Source organism: Equus caballus, chromosome 16 (assembly GCF_041296265.1).
Source record: "Equus caballus isolate H_3958 breed thoroughbred chromosome 16, TB-T2T, whole genome shotgun sequence".
Taxonomy (NCBI): Eukaryota; Metazoa; Chordata; class Mammalia; order Perissodactyla; family Equidae; genus Equus; species Equus caballus.
In genome coordinates, this window is record NC_091699.1 from 84,805,296 (window position 1) to 84,826,323 (window position 21,028).

Here is a 21,028-nt window from a genome sequence, read left to right on the forward strand (position 1 = left end):
CTATGCATTATGTTAAAAGCCCAATATATTAAATTTTAAAAGCAGGGACAAAATAGGTCTCAAAAGATTCCTTTCATACAAATCCAAAAGAAAGAATATAGAATATGTATAAATTTTTGTTTTGGAAAGATACTTGAGATGACAATTTAACAGCATTTTATAGTGTTGGATAGAAGAGCACAGTTAGGCAAGCTGTTGCTTTTTGTTCCATAAAGCCAATCAATACTACATCATTTGGATCTATACTATTTGAATATATGTGTGTCAATAAGAGTGAGCTGGAGAGTGGACTTATCTGCATTGTCTACTTACTTTTATGTATTAAAACAATTATTATTTAAAAAATAAATATCAGAATCAATTTGTGGTATTAAATATAAAAAAATTTAAATGTCTAAGTTGCATATCACAGCAAAGGCACAATCTTGAGGGTACAATATGATTGCCTGGATAGTTTTAGATCTGGAATAAAAATACATTACTCTAAATTAGCTATGAATGGACTGTAAATTAGGTAGAGCAGCTGAAGCATCTTAGAGCTTCTTCCTAGCACTGTTCAGACTCCTTCTATTCACAGATAATAGGTATTACAGGTAACGAAAGGGCAATCAGTACCTAATAACAAGTACATCTAACAAAAATCAAACTCTTTATCTCCCTTTATCCACTAAAAGTCACGTCTAATCCACTTTGTAAATGTTTCTCATCTCTCTCTACTTCTAGCTCCTGCAGCCATTAACTTAATACAGTCACTATCCCTCCCTTGGATTACGACATCAGTTTTTTCACTAATTTCTCTACTCCCAGTCTTAATCCCTCCAACCCATTCTCCAACCCAAATCTTTCTAAAATGCAAATCTAATCATGGTACTCCTCTACTTAATCCTTCAACAGCTTCCCAAGTGCTCTTAGGAGTAAGTCTTTACTTTTTATATGGCCTAGATGGCCCTGCATGCTCTGAAGCTGGATGCCTCTCCAGTCTTCCTGCTTGTCCTTGCTATCCTCTTAAAAAAACCATAATCCATTTCTTTTATTCCTTGAATAAGCCATGCTTCATACACCCTTTTGCTTTCCTTCTTCCAATTGCTTTCACCTATCAACTCCTAATCAGGACTGAAGGTTCAGTTAGCCATGGTGTCCTCTGAATCACCCAGTAGATTGAAGTGACCCTCCTTGACTTATAGCAGCTCACACATTGTACTGTAATTGTCTGTTTACTGATCCATATTTCCCCCTGGACTGTGAGCTCCAAGCAGACAAAGACCACACCACGCACATTTACTGCTGTATTCCCCAGTATAAACACTCAACATACACTGTTTAACTGCAATCACTACTGTATGGTAACTTTTTTCAGTATATTATAAATAAGGGACTGTTCATATAACTGTTAGAATCAACTGAAAAGTACAGATTTTTTTAATTTATCCCAGACTCACTGAATCTCAATCTCTGAGAATCTGCTGTTTTTAAGAAACTGATGAGGCTTGAATCTGGAAACAACAGAGGTTTCTTAAAAATAGAAACTTTGCCAAAAATAAGACTTTAGGCTAAGTAATTTAATTTCAAATCTAGTTAATTTCCTACATGTCTTCTGGTAAAAAAAATCTGATAGCAAAGCTTAAACTGTAAGATAACTATACTGTATAGTTTACAGTCAAATATTTTTGGATATTAAAAAAATAGGGAGTAAACAATTTCTTCATATTAAAGACATTGTTAAAATCCTGCAGACTATATATTTCCTTCACTTTAAGATATGCCACAGCTTTAGACAAGCAAGAGGAAACAAGGGAGTTTTCAAATACTTTTTTCAGGATGCTGACAAAATCCTGCTATCAAGATTTACTACTGGATGGGCCGGCCCTGTAGCCAAGTGGTTAAGTTTGCGCACTCCTCTTCTGCAGCCCAGGGTTTCGCTGGTTCGGATCCTGGGTGTGGACATGGCACCGCTCATCAAGCCACGCTGAGGTGGCGTCCCACATAGCACAGCCGGGAGGACCTACAACTAGAATATACAACTATGTACTGGGGGGCATCAGGGAGAAGAAGGAAAAAAAATGAATAAGATTGGCAACAGATGTTAGCTCAGGTGCCAATCTTTTGAAAAAAAGAAAAAAGATTTACTACCGGGTGTTTGGAGAAATTAATGCAGAAGTGACACGTACTTTCACTATAGACAATAATCAGAACCTGCACAGCAGCTCTGTAAATAATTATTTAGAATAAACATAGAAACTGAAATGGTCAGTCACATCATCTTTGAGAAGAAGGAATTTTAAGATACGTCAGGGCAGTCATATCTGTAAAAGTTCTATTGTTTCCTTTGGAGAGGAGGAGGCAGCAACCTTCTTCCTGAAGTTAAATTGAAATAATTGTTTATTGTTTTCCCAGGAGGCATGACCTCATCAAGCCCCGGTTGTAGTCATTACATACAAATCAGTAACTGCAAAAACTGACTTGTTAGATATTTAAAGTGAAAATTCATTCTAAAATGTTAAAACAAACTTACTCAACTTCCTAAGTGAATGATAACATTTGAATTTGTGTATATGATCATAATACCAGCTTTTCTAGATATGCTGAAGAGCTAAAATACAATTTATAAATAGTTAAGAGCTTATAAACTGCATAATTTAATGCAATAAAATACTCCTTACATCTTGATCATTCAAAAGGTAGAGCGCACTGCATAAAAAAATTCTGTACAATAAGCTTTATGATAATGAAATACAGCGTATTGTTTATAGAAAGAGAAATCAATTCTAGTACATACATTAGATCCCTATGCTGTGGTAGGGTAAAGTTAGGGTTGCCAAATAAAAAAACAGCATGCCCAGTTCTAGGTGAATTTTAGATAAACAATGAATGATTTTTTAGCCTAAGTATAGCTCATGTTTGCATTGCTTGTATTTTTATTTGCTAAATCTGGCAAGCTTAGGGAGCAGTAACGGTGGCTAATGAATCCATGTTTTGGAAATCAAGACCCGAAGACAGCTCAGTGATCTAAGTTTAGAAAAGATAGTAAATCTCAAAAAGATAACGATATCCTAATGAATAGCTCTCTCTATCGTGCTAACCTTATGCATTACCAAATATTTTAACTTCCCTAACAATCAACATGGTTTTAGTCTGCATCCTTCCGTCAGCATTAATACACATAAGCTATCTATTTTCACACACACACACACACAAAATTGCTTGGAAAGAACTACATCAAAACATTATCAGTGGATATTTTTGTCCTGGATGATAAGACTATATGTGATTTTTTATTCTTTCTACTTTTCCATATAATTCTTCAATTCAAACCAAGGAAAAATGTTTTTTAATGGAGAAGAAATAAAAATCTACTAAAAAATATCTTTGGAGCTCTAGAAAAAAGAAGGGAATGCTTTCTACTGAGGCCATTAATATAGTCATGCATCACTTAACAACAGGATATGTTCTGAGAAATGCATCATTAGGCGATTTCATCATTGTGCGAACATCATAGAGTGTACTTACACAAATCTACATAGTACAGCCTGCCACACACCTAGACTATATGGTACTAATCTTATGGGATCACCATTGTATATCATTGACCAAAATGTCATTATGCTACACATGACTGTATAAGGGAAAAAATGTGTACGGTATATAATTATGAATCTATTTAACGGGGGGAAAGTTATCCTGTGAAGTAATCAAACATTTTTAAAGACCAGGGTGTCATTTAGTAAATGAATATGGTTCTGTTCTAAATACTCCGAGGGAAAAGAGTTTAGTCCCACAGTATAATCATACACTAGCCTGAATTACTACAGGCCAAGATCATAGAATACTATCTTAAAGGGGATGGTTCTTAGACAAGAACCATACTTATACATATATAATATATACATATTATCTTAAAGATACTTACTATTTTAAAGAGGATGGTACTATATTAACCTATAATAGTAAATTTAATCAATACAGGTAGCCAACCCACATCCAAAATTCTCCAATGGATTTTTCGGGTTTTGTATTTAAACTTCAAAGTCTCCTCCTCAGTAACTCCTTGTACCTAGTTCAAGTTAGTATCTTGTCTAAGGCAGGATATTGATATACCACTGGCCCTTGAGACACTTATGATTACTATAGCAAGAAGGGCAGTTCACAAGAAACTAAGCATGTATCTCTTAGAAAAGCACTTCTCAAACTATCTGAGGCAAAGGAACAACTTCGCTCTCTCCAATCTGTCAAATACTTTTGTAAAATAAAAGTAAGTCACCAGAAAAGAAGAAGATATACAAAACATTAGCCCTTGGATATTGTGGTAATGTCACATTGCTAGAGGACTTTCTAAACATTTACTCTCAATTTCTGTACTTACCTTATCTCAGACTGATAACAATTTACAAACCAGCATTAGTCCATGGACCACACTTTGCGAAGCAATATCTTAGATTATATTTGCACATGTTTATACATATAGCAATAGAGATATTAAGAAGTCATACTAAGAATATTTTTAATTACCTTTTCCTATAAGGACTCCAATTTTTGAGTCTAATTTTTCCCCTGGGTCACAACTTCTTGTCACTAATTTGAGAACTGGAAGAAAAGGTCGGACATCACACAGTCTTCTTGTTTCATCTTCAAGCTCCTCATACACAGCAGTTTGATTCACACATGCAAACATATAGGAGTCAATTTCCATAAGAAGGTTAAACATTGGGTAATCGCAAACTTGCTTCCATAACATCTGAAGGAAAAAATAATAAGAGATTTTCTGGAATGGAAACACTTGCGTAAGTGAACAAAGATATATCTACAGGTACGTTCATTGTAGCACTGTTTATAAAACTGAGAACAAGCCAAATGTTTACCAGTAAAGCACTGGTTAAATGAATTACAGAATATTATAGAACAGCGAAAATAAAAGAGAAATACACTATAACATGGAAAGCTATCCAAGATGTGTTAAGGTTGTTGTCTTTTATTAAATAGCAAATTGCAAGAGAACATGTATGGCATTAACGCATTATTGTAAAGTAATACAATGGCATAATGCACAAAAAATGCATTTGTATAAAAAAATTATTAAAAGTGAATATCTATGAAGAGTAAGAATCAAGACTTCCGTATTTAACATTCCTGTGAACATAACTTCTAATCAGAAAAAAATTAAAAATTTAAAGTATGTATCATTACTCCCAAACAAAATTTATACTATTTTTGCCCTGCATTCTTTTCTATTCACCAGGGGTACCTTTATTAACTAACATTGCCCTGTCAGCATGAGCAGAATTAAGCTCTCATCATCTCCCCCAGGTATCCTGGATGAGATCACATAAAAGAAGATCACTATACAAACGCAAGGTGGGATTACATATTTTAACTGCAGCACGTGCAAAAGCCAAGAGCTGAGGATAACAGAGCTGGGTAAAAATCATGGCCAGTCCTCAGATTCAGCTACATAAAACAAAAGAAAGCAGTGCTAGGCAACAAAAGAAAAAAATAGGTAAATTGGACTTCACCAAAATTAAAAACTTTTGTGCATCAAAGGACACTATCAAGACAGTGAGAAGGCAACCCACAAAATAGAAGAATATATTTGCAAATTATATATTTAATAAGAGGCTAATATCCAGAATAGATAAAGAACTCCTATAACTCAACAACAAAAAAAACAACTGAATTCAAAAATGGGCAATGGTCTTGAATAGATAATTCTACAAATGGCCAAGAAGCACATGAAAAGATGCTTGACATCATTAGTGATAAGAGAAATACAACTGAAAACTACAATGACATACCACTTCACGGCCATAAGGATGGTTATTATCAAAAAAATAATAATAATAACAAGTGTTAGCCACAATGTGGAGAAACTGGAACCCTTGTGCATTGCTGGTGGGAATGTAAGTGGTATACGGTCACTGCAGAAAACAGTTTGACAGTTTCTTAAAAAGTTAAAACAGAATTACCATACGATCCAACAATTCCACTTCTAGGTATATATACAAAAACACAGAAAGCAGGGATTCAAACAGACACTTGTACACCAATATTCACAGCAGTATTATTCATAATAGTCAAAAGACGGGTACAACCAAAATGTCCATCAAAAGATGAACAGATAAACAAAATGTGGAATATCCATACAATGCAATATTATTCAGTCTTTTAAAGGAATGCAGTTTGGATACATGTTACAACATGGATGAACTTTTAAAATATTATGCTAAGTCAAACAAGCCAGACACAAAAGGACAACCATTGTATGATTCCACTTACATGAAGTAGCTAGAAAAGACAAATTCATTGAGACAGGAACTAGACTAGAGATTACCAGGGACTGGGAGAAGGGGAAGTTTATTATTTAATGAGTACAGAGTTTATTATTTAATGAAAAGTGCCAGAAGTGTACAGTGGTGATGGCTGGGCAACACTGTGAATGTACTTAATGCCACAAAACTGTGCACCTAAAAACAACTCCAATGGTAAATTTTATGTTGTGCCTATTCTATAACAATAAAAAACAAAAGGGGGGGCGGGTATCAATGGTTAATCCAGCTTCAGGTATAGCCACAGGCTCCACAGCTGTCACTGGTGACTATAAACCTAAGTATTCTCTGCACATGTGGGGTGCATAAAACAATTCTCTCTCTTTTTTTTTTACTTCAAGGATCATGCAGTTTTCGAATTCTTATGTCTCCCTGAAAAAGAAGACTGGAAAAGAGTTAAGAGGCTGTCCAAAGTCAAGAGCTTTAAAAAAGTTTACCATAAATACGTTCTCTTAAAAATATCATAACCCCTGATTTTCATATTGGGTCTAGTTATTTGGAAAACATTAAAGAGAAAGCTTAGAAAAACAATTTTATTTATATATCATAGTCTTCACAAACCAATGGCACTCATTAATTCACTTGAAAAAATAATCCAACAAAACATAACAGTCAAGCCTTGATATTTAAAAGAATTTGCTTCCAAATGGGGACATACCATTCATTACTGGGAGGAAAAATCTAGTGAATGGTAGAAAACTTTTTCTTCCCCCAGTCACCATGAAAAGTAGTGGGGGTGGGAAGGGAAGAAGAAGAAGAGACAAGTAACCAAAAATCACATGGAAAAAATATAACAAGTTCAAAGACAGTAATTATAAAGATTTTAATTCAAAATAAAATCTTCTTTGACAATGCCAAATTCCTTTTAATAACCTGAAAAGCATTACAAACTAGCTAACAGAAGCCAATTGTTCTTAATTCAGGTATCACATATAGTTCAAAAAAGAAAATTAAGGGGCCGGCCCCATGGCAGAGTGATTAAGTTCACACACTCTGCTTTGGCGGCCCAGGGTTTCGCCAGTTCAGATCCTGGGCACGAACCTAGCATCACTCATCAGGCGACACTGAGACAGCGTCTCACATGCCACAACTAGGAAGACTCACAACTAAATTACACAACTATGTACTGGGGGACTTTGGGAAGAAGAAGGAAAAATAAAAACAATAAAATCTTAAAAAAAAAAAAAAAAATTAAGGGGTGGGTCCCCTGGCCTAGTGGTTAAGTTTGGCACTCTGCTTCGGCACAGGTAGGTCCCGGGTGTGGGCCAACACCACTCACTGGCAGCCATGCTCTGGTGACAACCTACATACAAAATAGAGGAAGATTGGCACAGATGTTAGCTCAGGGCAAAGGTTCCTCAGAGAAAATTAGTTAAAAGTGGGAGAATGCCTATGTTTTATGTCACATAACACAAAGCACATATCAAAATCTTTAAAATGCAATGACCTAAAGGTTAAACTTCCCTCAAATTTACCACATGATTTACATTAATAACATTTTCTATAACAGAAGAACATGTTCCTCTAAGTGATATAGTAAGTTAACTACATTTATAGAAATTCCAACTATTAACATACCTGTTTAATATAGGAAATGGGAGCTTCCCGAGGTACGTCCAACTGGATATAAATCCCAGTGGGTAAAAGGAAATCCACACGTATGGAGCCATCAGATACTATCTGTGAATCCACTGACCAGATGTCAAGGCTGTCTGCCATAGCAGGAGGCATCATGAAGTTGAAGCACATTCATAACCATGGGGCCCTAGAATCGTAAGTAAAACTAAGTCAGACAGATAATCAGCCAAATTTTATACTAAAATATGATAAAGCCCACCAATCCATAATTAGTCCTTGGATTTTAATATAGTCAATAATGTAACAGGAGACCAATTAAATCAAGCAGGAGTAAGTGACCAGAAATCATTTATATATACTTTTGATTATAACTACATAAATTATACGTATACACCACACTGACTCAGATTCAACAAAAGTATATCACATGTGAAAAATGAAAAGCTTCAAGGATTATAGGTCCTGAGAAATTCAGTTACCAACCACATAACAGGTAATACTTTCCAGAGTTTACTTAGATGATAATGGCCTCTTTGGCTGAGTTTTTCTCTGCCAACTTCAATGAAAATGGCAATTAAGAGGGCCTTCTTTCAAAAATAATTTTCTATCAATCTTATGTGAGAAACAAAATGTCATGAACTTAGTCCCATGACCCACCACCTAAGTATTAAAAAGACGAAATCCCTCAGCCCAGCTGGCAGGGCTCTCTGTGCTATGTCTCTGGCCTATCTTCCTCGGATTGGCCTACCACTCCACAGCCCAGCCCCTTGTGCCACAAGTGCCTTTTGCCTTACTGCTGCTACACCTATGTTCATATATATGTTGACACTCCTGGTATCAAACCCCTATCCCAACAAATGCACCCTTCAACTGTGCCGTTTAAGTCTCATCTATTCCTTAAGGGCTTCTTTCAAAAAGGCAAACAATACTAATGGGAAGAACATAGGCATTGAAGTTAAATGAACCAAGGTTCAAATCTCATTTATTCAAAGAATGAAAGTGTCATGCCAAAAGAGACAGGAACCAACTTGAAGCATTTTTGAGCATCAAAAATAATATCATGCATGGATTGAAATACATCAAATATATACAAATATGTAACTTAATAATGATACAAAAAACAAACCAATGCGTTATTGGTCACCACTGGAGACTGCTAAGACCAACTAATTATTTTGAAAATTGGTAAAGAATGGGGAAGTAAATCAAACATTTAATCTGCTTGTACAAACTATTCCAGGATAACCAAATAAGTGATGAGGGCAAGTTCTTTTCTTTTTTTCTTAATTTTTAGAACTTTAGATAGTAAATGCACAAAGAATGATAAAATTAGGAAATTGCCATTTTACAACCTCTAATGAAATAATCTAGGCAACAGTCATTAATGTATGCTAAAATAACTTACAAAATATGGTGAAAGGATGATGAGGAACTTTACAACTAACATATGAGGTTGACACCACCTAAACCCTCCGAATAATCCAAACACTATGTGTCTCCTCCTATAATACAACAGGGAATACTAACCACCATCTATACGGTATACTTGGCTTAAAAAAAAACAAACTGAACTTGAACCTAATCAAGTGTCTAGATCTAATCTATCGACCGGTTTATAGGGAATAGAGGAGCGAGTTTTACACTTCAAGGAAGCAATCAGTTGATGATCCCAAAATGTGGGATCATCGATAAAACAATAACAAGAAAAGAAAGAAAGAAGGTGGTGGAAGGACTGTTAAAGAATAAAAGAACACATGGGAGACATAGCCAAAGCCAATGCTGATTTGAACAAATCAACTATAAAAAACCATCTTTGAAGCAATTAGGGAAACTTAAATATGTATTGAATATTAGATAATTTTAAGGATGTATTGTTAACTTTGTGGCCTACAATAATGGAATGTTTGTTATGTTTCTAAAAATCAGTCCTTATCAGTTAGAGATGCATAATGAAAGTATATGTAGAGGTAAAATAACATTATTTTTGGTATTTGCTTTAAATTATCCCTTTTTTTTTTCTTGAGGAAGCTTAGCCTTGAGCTAACATCTGCTGCCAATCCTCCTCTTTTTCCTTAGGAAGACTGGCCCTGAGCTAACATCCATGCCCATTTTCCTTTACTTTATATGTGGGACACCTGCCAAAAGCATGGCTTCCCAAGCAGTGCCATGTCCACACCAGGGATCTGAACTAGCAAACCCCGGGCCACCAAAGCAGAACGTGTGAACTTAACCACTGCTCCACCGGGCCAGCCCCTAAATTATTTCACTTTTGAAAAAGAGAATGAACAGCTGATTTCAAAGATGTAAAGGTAATTTGATGAGAAAAAGGACAGTCTTTTCAACAAATGGTGTTGGAATAACTAGACATCCATATGTTAAGAAAATGAACCTCAATCCATCTCACACCAAAAATAAAAGTTAACTCAAACTGGATCATACGTCTAAATGTAAACCCAAAAACTCTAGAAGAAAACAGAGAAGAAAATCTTGTAATCTTGGGGCCGGCTCAATGGCACAGCAGTTAAGTGCGCACGTTCCACTTCGGCAGCCCAGGGTTCGCCGGTTCAGATCCCGGGTGCGGACATGGCTCCGCTTGGCAACAGCCATGCTGTGGTAGGCGTCCCACATATAAAGTAGAGGAAGATGGGCACGGATGTTAGCTCAGGGCCAGTCTTCCTCAGCAAAAAGAGGAGGATTGGCAGCAGTTAGGTCAGGGCTAATCTTCCTCGGGAAAAAAAAAAAATCTTGTGATCTTGTATTAGGCAGAGTTCTTAAATATAACATCATAAGCACAATTCATAAAATAGAAAATTGATAAGTTGAATATCGTCAAAACTGAAAACTGCTGCCCTTAGGAAGACACTTTATAATATGAAAAGACAAGCAAATTAGTAATGGAGTCTCCATAATTTATCCAGACCTAATTATAGTATGTACTTAAAATAGTAAAGAACATAACTTAGCATACATTTCTACTTGCCAATCAATGGTTTCTTGTATTTGACTACATTGTCTTTGGCTAGTTCTTGAGAGGTAAAAGAAGCTCTAAGTCAAGAAATCTTTAGCCCCTTAACTGATCAGAGAAATTAAGGCCAGTATAACTAGCTCTTAGTCTGCAAGACCCTTAGAAAACAAACTTACTGATGAGGTGGTTTAACTAAAACCACTGGGTAACTTGTAGCTCTTCAGAGCGTCACGCACAACACTTTAAGGCAGATATCAAGAGGAGGGCATACTCACAAAATGTGTGTACTGTAATGAAAAAAGCATGTCCTTTGTCAGACCTAAAACTGTGGCACAGTTGCTAAACAAATGAGTAACGAAACCAACTGCTAAAGGATAAATCTTTTGTAGAGATATTTTGAAGAAAATAAAATTACTGACACACAATTGAAAATAAAACATATTCTGGTTACTATTTCCCTTGGTTACCCTTATTTTGTAAGGAGCACCACACACAAGAGTCCAGCCTGAGAAGTAACTCAGAGTTTCAGATTGGGAGGTGCCTGAGGAGTTACAGACCCTTCCCATTTTAAAGATAAGAAAACTAAGGCCCAGAGAGATTGAATAAATTATCTAGGATGACACATAGGCAGACCCAGGACCAAAAGTCACATTTTTTCCCAAGCCAATTAGCATATTTTTAACTCATTTTTACCTTTATTTTTTTTCTTTCTTTTCTCTTTAAAGGAAATATTCTTCACAGGGTTACCTAGCCCAAAAGATCCTCAGTCTTTTATCACTCTTTTGTTTGAGCATCTAAGCAAATGATCAAAGGCTGAGGACAAGCACAAAATGACTATAACAACTTTCCAAGGAAGCTATCAAAGGGCAAAGGAACTTCGGCAGTGACAATTAGCTCAAACTAAACCTTTAGACTATAATTACAAACCCATATCCTGTCACTTGTTCACTGGCAGAAAGAGAGGAAAGGGTTTAAACATTCTCAGTGGGGCAGGCCCAGCAGCACAGTGGTTAAGTTCTTGTGCTCTGCTTCAGTAGCCCAGGGTTCGCAGGTTCAGATCCTGGGTGCAGACCTATGCACAGCTCATGAACCCATGCTGTGGCAGTGTCCCACATACAAAATAGAGGAAGATGGGCACAGATGTAAGCACAGGGACAATCTTCCTCAGCAAAAAGAGGAAGACTGACAACAGATGTTAGCTCACAGCCAATCTTCCTCAGCAAAAAAACTAAAAAATAAAATGTTCTCAGCTTTTCTAGTAATGTGCCAGCAGAGTCACTGGATTTTTCTCTCTTTACATCAAATGATGAGCAGAAACCAACATAAACTTGTTAGACAGATAAACAAGTTCAACTAAAAACTACTTTGGAAATAACGGAAGAAATTTTAAGAGAAATTGACAGGGAATTTTTTAAAAATTAAATGCAATAGTATTTACCTAATATTTCTCTCTTTCCTATTATACAATATATAGTTAGAAGAAAAGTGAATGGTCATAAAAGAACAGAACATTAGCACTGGAAGGGCCCATGCACTATGACGAGCACTGCATTTACTATCTCAACCTTTAGGATTCAATCAAACAACTTAAACAATGGGATCTTGATTCATCTGGGCTTTAGTTTTCCTGCCTCCATTGTTCAAAGACAACAAATCAGCCTTAACTACTGATTTGTTTACAGTGAAGTATGCATTATATTGAGCACTGAAAAACTGAACAATCTATCACTTCATTTTTTAAAGATGGTTATTTTATCTGAATCACTGCAATTATATATAGGAGATATCTCTAAAGTAATTCTACAAATTACTAAGGAACAATTGCTAAACATTATATATCTCTATCATTTATACTGAAATAACATTTAAATTTATCCTTTCGAATAGAACACAGCACTCTAAACTGCTTTTAGAAAATATTTGCAAATATGTACTAAGCCTTGAAAAATTTTATACCTACTAACTCAGTAATTTCAATTATATAACTTACGCATTTAAAAACTTGAAAATGGGGTCCAGCCCCGTGACCCTGGTTGAGTGGTTGAATTCAGCATGTTCTGCTTTGGGAGCCCGTGTTCAGTTCCCAGGTGCAGACCTATACCACTTGGCAGTGCCCATGCTGTGGCCGCATCCCACATACAAAACAGAGGGAGATCAGCACAGATGTTAGCTCAGGGAAAATCTTCCTCAAGCATAAAGAGGAAGATTGGCAACAGATGTTAGCTCAAGGCGGCTCTTCCTCAGAAAAAGAAAACTTCAATACAAAAAAACTTTTATGTACAAAGCAAAATATACAAATATGACAAACTTGCAACTAACCTAATTGTCCAAACATGAAGAAATATTTAGATAAACAATGATATATCCACTTGATGGCATATTAAGCAGCCATGTAAACTGAAGCTTGTCAAGCGTGTACAATACTATGGAAATGTCTATAAATGACATGAAAAAAGCAAAATAGAAAACAGTCCAAAAGTATAATTAGAATTCTATTTACTGTAAAAAGGAAAAAAACCATTGAGTACAACCTAATGTACAAAAATTAAAGACTGGAAAGAAATACACTAATGTAGTTCAAAAATAGTTATAAATAAATATTTCCTTTTTTCAATGTTTCATTAATGAGGGCATACAGCTTATATACTTCTTTAAAAGTTCTATTACTGAGGACACTTTCAATAGTCCAAAGGACAGACTCAGGTTAGAGCTAGTCTATCTATTCTTAATATGTATGTGTTCGTTAGTATTTCTAAACTGCAGATTTGGATTCTTAGTACTTAACCTAACTATAAACAGAATACATTCATAAATATTTAGTATGCCTCTGTGAAACAAGTTTATTATAAGCCAGATTTATTTCAATGTCCATGAATGCCAAGCAGTTTTTTAAAACCACAACACATACACTTAATATGCCAAAATAGGGGCCAGCCCCATGGCCGAGTGGTTAAGTTCTCACACTCCACTTCGGCAGCCAGGGTTTCGCCGGTTCGGATCCTGGGCGTGGACATGGCACCGCTCATCAGGCCATGCTGAGGTGGCGTCCCACATGCCACAACTAGAGGGACCCACAACTAAAAATACACAACTATGTACCAGGGGTGCTTTGGAGAGAAAAAGGAAAAAATAAAATCTTAAAAAAAAAAAAAGTGTTTTAAATATACATATATATACCAAAATGACTTCCGTGGCTAATCTAGACACAGACAAAACTAACTCCTGTCTTGCTTAAGGCATTCCTCTCTTTTAAAACTTTTTCCAACAAGCAGTCTACAATGCACAAACAGCTGGTACCCATCACAGCAAATATCCTGAAGAAGAAATTATATATCTAAAATTAAAATAGTACCAAATTTAAATAAAATATATATTGTTACTAAAGTTTCCCCTCCAAAAGACAGATTATTGTCTTTGGGTCTTAAAAGACAAGTTCCCAAACAAAATTTAAAATCCAATTAAATGAATCACCTCAGATAAAATTATTCACTATATAAATGTTACTTTTCCTAATTTTGAATGGTTTAAAATCTCTAATTTTATAAAATAGTTCTCAAGTATTTAATTTTTCATTCTATCATTCACTGTAATCTAGTATAAGGCTCACCAACATTGGACGAGACATACAGAGATTTTATTATTGAAACACTAAGAGGTCCTTTACATAACATAGTCTCACCTATGCGTTTTGTTGTACAGCGTAGACTGTATAAACGTAGATAACTTACTTAACCTCTCTGACCTTCAGCTTCCTAATTTACGAACAAGATTGGTAATATCTACCTTGCAGAGTTAGGTAAGGATTAAATAAAACAGCACATACAGAAAAGTACCTTGCAAAGCACTTGACATATAAAAAGTACTCAATAATTGATGAGTAACATTAATTTACAATAAGACCTGTTTCTTTCCAATGAAAGGAGCAGCCATGCCTCCTATTCACAGCAAACAATCATGAGCCCTGATTGCTTGGTGTGAAAGGAATTAGAGCAGTGTTCCTCAAAAGGTGGTCTCTAGTGACCTACCAGGTGGTTTGCTCACATGCTTTTCCAAAAATCAATTATAGTTTCTACAGAAATCCTACAAAAGAGTCTTGTATTAGCAAAGCTATGTTGTTTAATTTCTCTTAATTTCTAGTCTTAGCAAATGTATTTTTACTTCATTTTTGTTAGAAAGTTCACTTTTGTTAAATATTTATTGTTACTATTGTGTTGCATCATTCATCTTAGGATCAATGGCTCAAAAACAATTCACAGAAGTTACCAAAATTAGAGGGGCAAAATTCAAAGTTACATCCCTTGTGGCAAAACAAATACAATTTACACAACTACTAAAAAGGTTCTAAAACCAATGATAAGGTTAATGACAATGCTCAGAGAGAAAGCAAAATGAGCTACTGGAATATTCCTTTATCAAATTACAATACCGGACACTGCATCATATCAATAACATACAATATGACAGAGCAATTCCTACTATGTGTGTATATTAGTAGAAATTTTGTTTTATGAAGGCCAAAACACCTGGAGCATCTATCATGGTTCCTGAGGGAGAAGTGCTCAATGACCTTCTGTTCTGTTTATGAATGAAAAGCCGTGTAACCAGAGCAAGGACTTTTCATTTAGTTTATGTTGTGAGCCAGGAGATACAATCAAAAGCAGCAGCTACATGTCTACTTACGGAATTTAAGTTGCCAACACAACATCCCTGTGTCAGTCTTTACTTGCAGTCACTGCAGTCACAGTGATCTATGTAGATATGAGCATCTGACTCTGCTCTACTACAGTCCCACCTGAGTATTTACATATTGAAAAGCATATTATCTTTTCATCACAACTCACCTTCCTTTAAATTACAGTTAAAGCATTATATTTCTCTTATTATGTGTGCAGGTAGATTATATTATCTATAAATTTCATTTTAAGGAGGGAGCCAGCCCCGTGGCTGAGTGGTTAAGTTCCCACGCTCTGCTTCGCTGGACCAGAGTTTCGCCAGTTCTGATCCTGGGTGCGGACATGGCACAGCTCATTAAGTCATGCTGAGGCGGCATCCCACATGCCACAACTAGAAGGACCCACAACTAAAAATACACAATTATGTAGCGGGGGGCTTTGGAAGAAAAAGGAAAAAAAATAAAATCTTTAAAAGAAAAGAAAAGAATTTCATTTTAATATAGTAAAACAAGTATTACAAAACATACCACAAAAAAGGGGTTTGGATCGAATAAGGTTTAGAATCACTGGTATAAACTTCTTTAAGCTTCTTCATACATATTGGCAAACTTCCTAGAAAGGTACTTTCTAGAAAGGTTTTACCAATTTGTATTCCCATTGCATTAATGGATGTACAAAGTGTCCATTAGCAGGATTATAATAGAGCTTTTTTGTTATTTCTGGTGAGGAAAATTGGCCCTGATCTAATATCTGTTGAAAATCCTCCTCTTTTTGCTTGAGGAACTCTGTCCCTGAACTAACATCTGTGCCAATCTTCCTGTTTTTTGTATGTGGGATGCTGCCACAGTATGGCTTGATAAGCAGTGTGTAGGTCTGCGCCAGGGATCCAAACCTGCAAACGCTGGGCCGTCGAAGTGGAGCATGCAAACTTAACCACTATGCCACCAGGCTGGCCCCCTAGAGTTTTTTAATCTTAGTTAATTATCTAAAAGTAAAAACGTTCTCATGAGTTAATTTGCATTTCTCTGATTACTTATAAAATCAAACTTTTAATATTTACTGGAATCTATATTTCTGTATGTGTTTGGTCACACGAGTATAATTTATAGGTTAGAGATCATTCCACTTAAACATTAATAGCCTTTTTGCATTTCATAATGAATGATACCATGTAAAAATGTTAGAATTCTGAGTTGTGTTTTCCTGACCTGTTTCTTGCTTATCTTAGGCTTTGTAACTTTTAATATACTATGGTATACAAATAAACTGAATACTTTGTTATCTTAGAGAATATCTGCTTTGAGAATAATTTTCATTGTGATAAAATGGAGCACTTAAATTTCTAAGACACATTGCAATAAAATCTTGTTTTCCAAGGAAAAAAAATTCCAATTCCAAATACTTATCTGAAATAATTTTAAATTAAACTACAGCTTATCAGACAATGGAATGCCCTACATGGCCTTCACAGAATGCTAACGTATCTGTCATTTGTATTATATTAGAAATTATATTTTTTCTATTTTAATTGTATTGCTGCCATTATTTTTTCTATTAAAAAATTCCATTCTCATGTTACTACAATAAGAAAAATAAAATAAAGGAACTATTAAAAAAAAATTCCATTCTCAGCATACTCTGTGCACTGACAGAATGTATTCGGTATTCAAATAAAAGGCATTGTGTTTATTTTTTTATCTTGGTTTTTTCTTTTTGAGGAAGATTAACCCTGACCTAACATCTGCTAATCCTGCTCTTTTTTTGCTGAGGAAGCCTGGCCCTGAGCTAACATCCGTGCCCATCTTCCTCTACTTTATATGTGGGACGCCTACCACAGCATGGCATGCCAAGCAGTGCCATGTCTGCACCGGGATCCGAATCGGCGAACCCCGGGCCACCGAGAAGCGGAATGTGTGAACTTCACTGCGGCGCTACCGGGCCGGCCCCAAAAGGCATTATGTTTAAAAAATTAATTAATTTAACTTAATTAACTATTGCTATTCATTGCCGATTCTGGAGCATCAGCGTTTTCATTTCTAATTGGTAACATGTCTTTCTCTATTGAGGATTTCTATGTGGTAATGATTTAGGACTCTCCAAAATCAGTGATAGTCAAGGCTAATTCTAGAGGCCTGAGGTCTCTCTGAGGTCTGAGGAATGCAACCCAGTTTTTCTACACTGAGGTTTCTAGACGATTTTCACTCCAGATTAAATTTTGAAGGTGATCCAGAGCAGGAGAATCTCAGCAGGAATCTATGCCTTAGGACAGGTTTGGAAATGCAATGAATCTCAAAATGCAGAGGGAACATCACACCACAGGGTGCTCTGCAATTCATACTTTTATCCTACTTTTTTCTTGCTCTTTCTACTGATAATCACTAAACAAACATTAAGATTTGAAACAAGTCATATAAATTAGCATTATTTACTTAAAAGGTATCAGAGAATTTCAGGTAACACCCACACTCCCAACAGCTTTTTAAAAATCACTACAGTCAGATAAACAGAAATTTAGGGGCCCACCCGGGGGCGCAATGGTTAAGTTTGCACAGTCTGCTTCGGTGGCCCGGAGTTCGCCAGTTTGAATCCCAAGTGCGGACCTACACACTGCTTGTTAAGCCAGGCTGTAGTAGGTGTCCCACGTATAAAGTAGAGGAAGATGGGCATGGATGTTAGCTCAGGGCCAATCTTCCTCAGCAAAAAGAGGAGGATTGGCAGCAGATGTTAGCTCAGGGCTAATCTTCCTCAAAAAAAAAAAAAAGAAAAAGAAAAACAGAAATTTAGATACATAATCCATAACAACAGTACTCCAATGGGGAAGGGGAACATTATTGGTATTATTTCTTCAGACCAAATGGGCTGATGAAGAAATTTTAATTCAGCAGATTCCCAGGTCTAAAGAATGTTAATAATCTTCCTAAAAAGATTATAAAAAATAAAAGTCATCACCTCATTATTCCAAACTACACTACTATCCTCTTTAAGATATTCCATTTAAGTTTAAATAGTCTTAATTTAAATAGTTTTTTATTAAGTAATGCTAATTTTTCAGTGTTCTAGTTTTCAGTCTGCCATCTTCTCTTCTAATCTAAATGTTCAATCATGCTTATCAACAAGAGATAAAGTTATTCTAACTGGATATATATTTCCAAGAATGATATTTTTCATCCCTACTACATTCGCCCACCACCCTGTGCCTTCTCTTCCTGAAGCCCAAATGAATAGTATTTGGGCACAGGAACTAACTGTTAAGCCTATTTCAATCGCTGGTTGACCATAACCATATTTTACAGTAAAAGTGCTTATTTTCCTAAATAGACAAAATTAATAGGACAGAGACTTACTACTGATAACTAGTACAAAATATGGTGATCTCCGCCTTTGAAGATACAGTTGAGGGAATTCTCCTACATGATGGCCAAGTATTTCCTATTTTTAAACATTTTTATTGTTTAAAATAATACATAAAAAAGTACCCAATGAATTATTGAAAAGAAAATACCTATTGTAAAGCAAACCACTGCCCAGGTCAAGAAACACAACACTGCCAGCATCTCCGAGTCTCCTTGGGTGTTCCTACCAGACAGTACTCCCCTCCCTCTCCTCAACTTCTCTCCACAGCTCTGACTTCTGGGGTAAGCCCTTTTTGCTTTTTTAATCATTTTAGTTAATAGTAGAGGAGTCAAGCAAATACTTCTGGCTTATTGGATACACTTTTGTACCTATCATGCACGTATATATTTTAAACAAAAGTTTTATTGTCTAGACGACAGCTTCTCTTTCTCACTTCAGTGGCCCGAGATCCAACAGACTAACTGCAGTGTTCTTTTGAACGTCAACAAACCTTCATCCCAGAAATGGTAACCAATCAATTCTGGTACTTGTTTTATAACAAGCGACATCATGACAATCAGGAATGACTATATAGCAAAGGGTACCCACAAGTAAGTGCTGTGAGGCTGAGTCATGAGCCAAACTGTACAAGTGTATGGTGATGCTGGTGAGTAATCAACCAACAGCTCTCACATCTAGGAACTGAACAAGTGCCAGAATGCCTTCTGGATGGCAAGCAGTAACATGAGAAGAATTTTAAATAGCTTACAGCTATAGAAAAAGCACTATTCCAGGCTCTGAACCTTTTAGTTATTTCTGTCTGCCATCATTTTAAGATAAGTTATACATAAAAATTAAAGAAGCAGCCTATAAAGCTGGCATTTCTCCCAAGCCATTTCAGGATTACTCCATCACACACTGGTTTAAGTTAGGTCTATGAAGTATTTGTTTGTCTGTTTTAAAGCTTCTCCCTGGAGACCAATTTTCCTCCTAAGCTATCCAGCCATGAATGACAAAATGCTTCTGTGTGTAGCTTTCATTTCCCCTTCACTAGTGACATAAACTGGGAATTAAAAAAAAGAAATAAACACCTAGGAAAAGAGATCTGTCCTGGTGCCTAACTCTTCTTTCGCTGCCTTTTCTCTCTAGAAAACACTATAAGTCAGGAGAGGCAGGCTGATAGTGTCATCTCAGTGCTAGACCTTGATCAAGAGAGGAAGACAGAAAAAAATGATTGGACTTCAGGTTAATAAGTAAGTACTCATTCTGTTTAAGACACCATATCACACACTTGATTTGAGGAAAAGGGGATTTCAAAAATAAAACAGAGCAGTTTGCAACCCAGTCTGAGTCAGAGCACACAGGTCTGTTGAGATAGATGGGAGATATGTCTGCTGTTTCATTGAGATGATGCTCCTTCTTAGGCCACTGGGGAGAATAAAACAGAGAAAGATAGTGAAGGCTTATAAGGCAGGTTGCGTTTTCCACCTCAACCCCCACATAGCCTCAACCACACGAGACAAGGCCAAAATAGTGGGAAAGGGAAGTATGGAGTACCTGCTTGAACTTCACAAAGGGGTTTGGAAGGTAGTGCCTGGGTATCAGGAGACCTCACCTGAAAAGTTAAGTCAGCACCACTGTATCACTGTCATGAAACCATTTCAGTGCCTCACTGCCCCAGCCTATGACCTGTGCACAACAGAACGAGTACTGGGAGCTACATGGTTTGGAGTAGAACAAATCATCACAGGTCACTACGTCTAGGTTCCCAAAAGATCTGAAATCTTCATTTATGCTTCAAACTCAGCTTTCAGATATTATCCCATATTTAATTTATAACATTACTTAATCTATAAATCATATTTTGTTTAGAAAACCTCAAATAAAACATTATTTTTAAAGCATTTTTTTTCTTCTGATGAGAACTTTTAGGATCTACTCTATTACTTTCAAATACATAGTATTATAAACTATAGTCACTATGCTGTACGTTACATCCCCATGACTTATTTTATAAGTTTGTACCTTTTGACCACCTTCACCCATTTTGCCCATCCCCACCCCCTGCCTGTGGCACCAAGTGTTCACTGTATCTATGAGTTCAGGGGGGTTTGGTTTTGGGGAGGGGCGTTTAGATTCCACATATAAATGAGATCTTATGG

General features: G+C 36.1%; 1 protein-coding gene across 2 annotated transcripts in view; it reads right to left on the reverse strand.

Annotated features, from left to right (window-relative positions):
- Positions 1-21,028, reverse strand: part of PIK3CB (phosphatidylinositol-4,5-bisphosphate 3-kinase catalytic subunit beta) — a 169,603-nt gene that overhangs the window by 93,397 nt on the left and 55,178 nt on the right. For both annotated transcript variants that reach the window (XM_001495416.6, XM_023621014.2), the window contains exons 2-3: positions 7,896-8,082; positions 4,507-4,732 (exon numbers count right to left, since the gene is read on the reverse strand). In XM_001495416.6, the coding sequence (XP_001495466.3) occupies positions 4,507-4,732; positions 7,896-8,066 (397 nt within the window). In that variant the 5' untranslated portion in view covers positions 8,067-8,082. The remainder of the gene's footprint in view (positions 1-4,506; positions 4,733-7,895; positions 8,083-21,028) is intronic.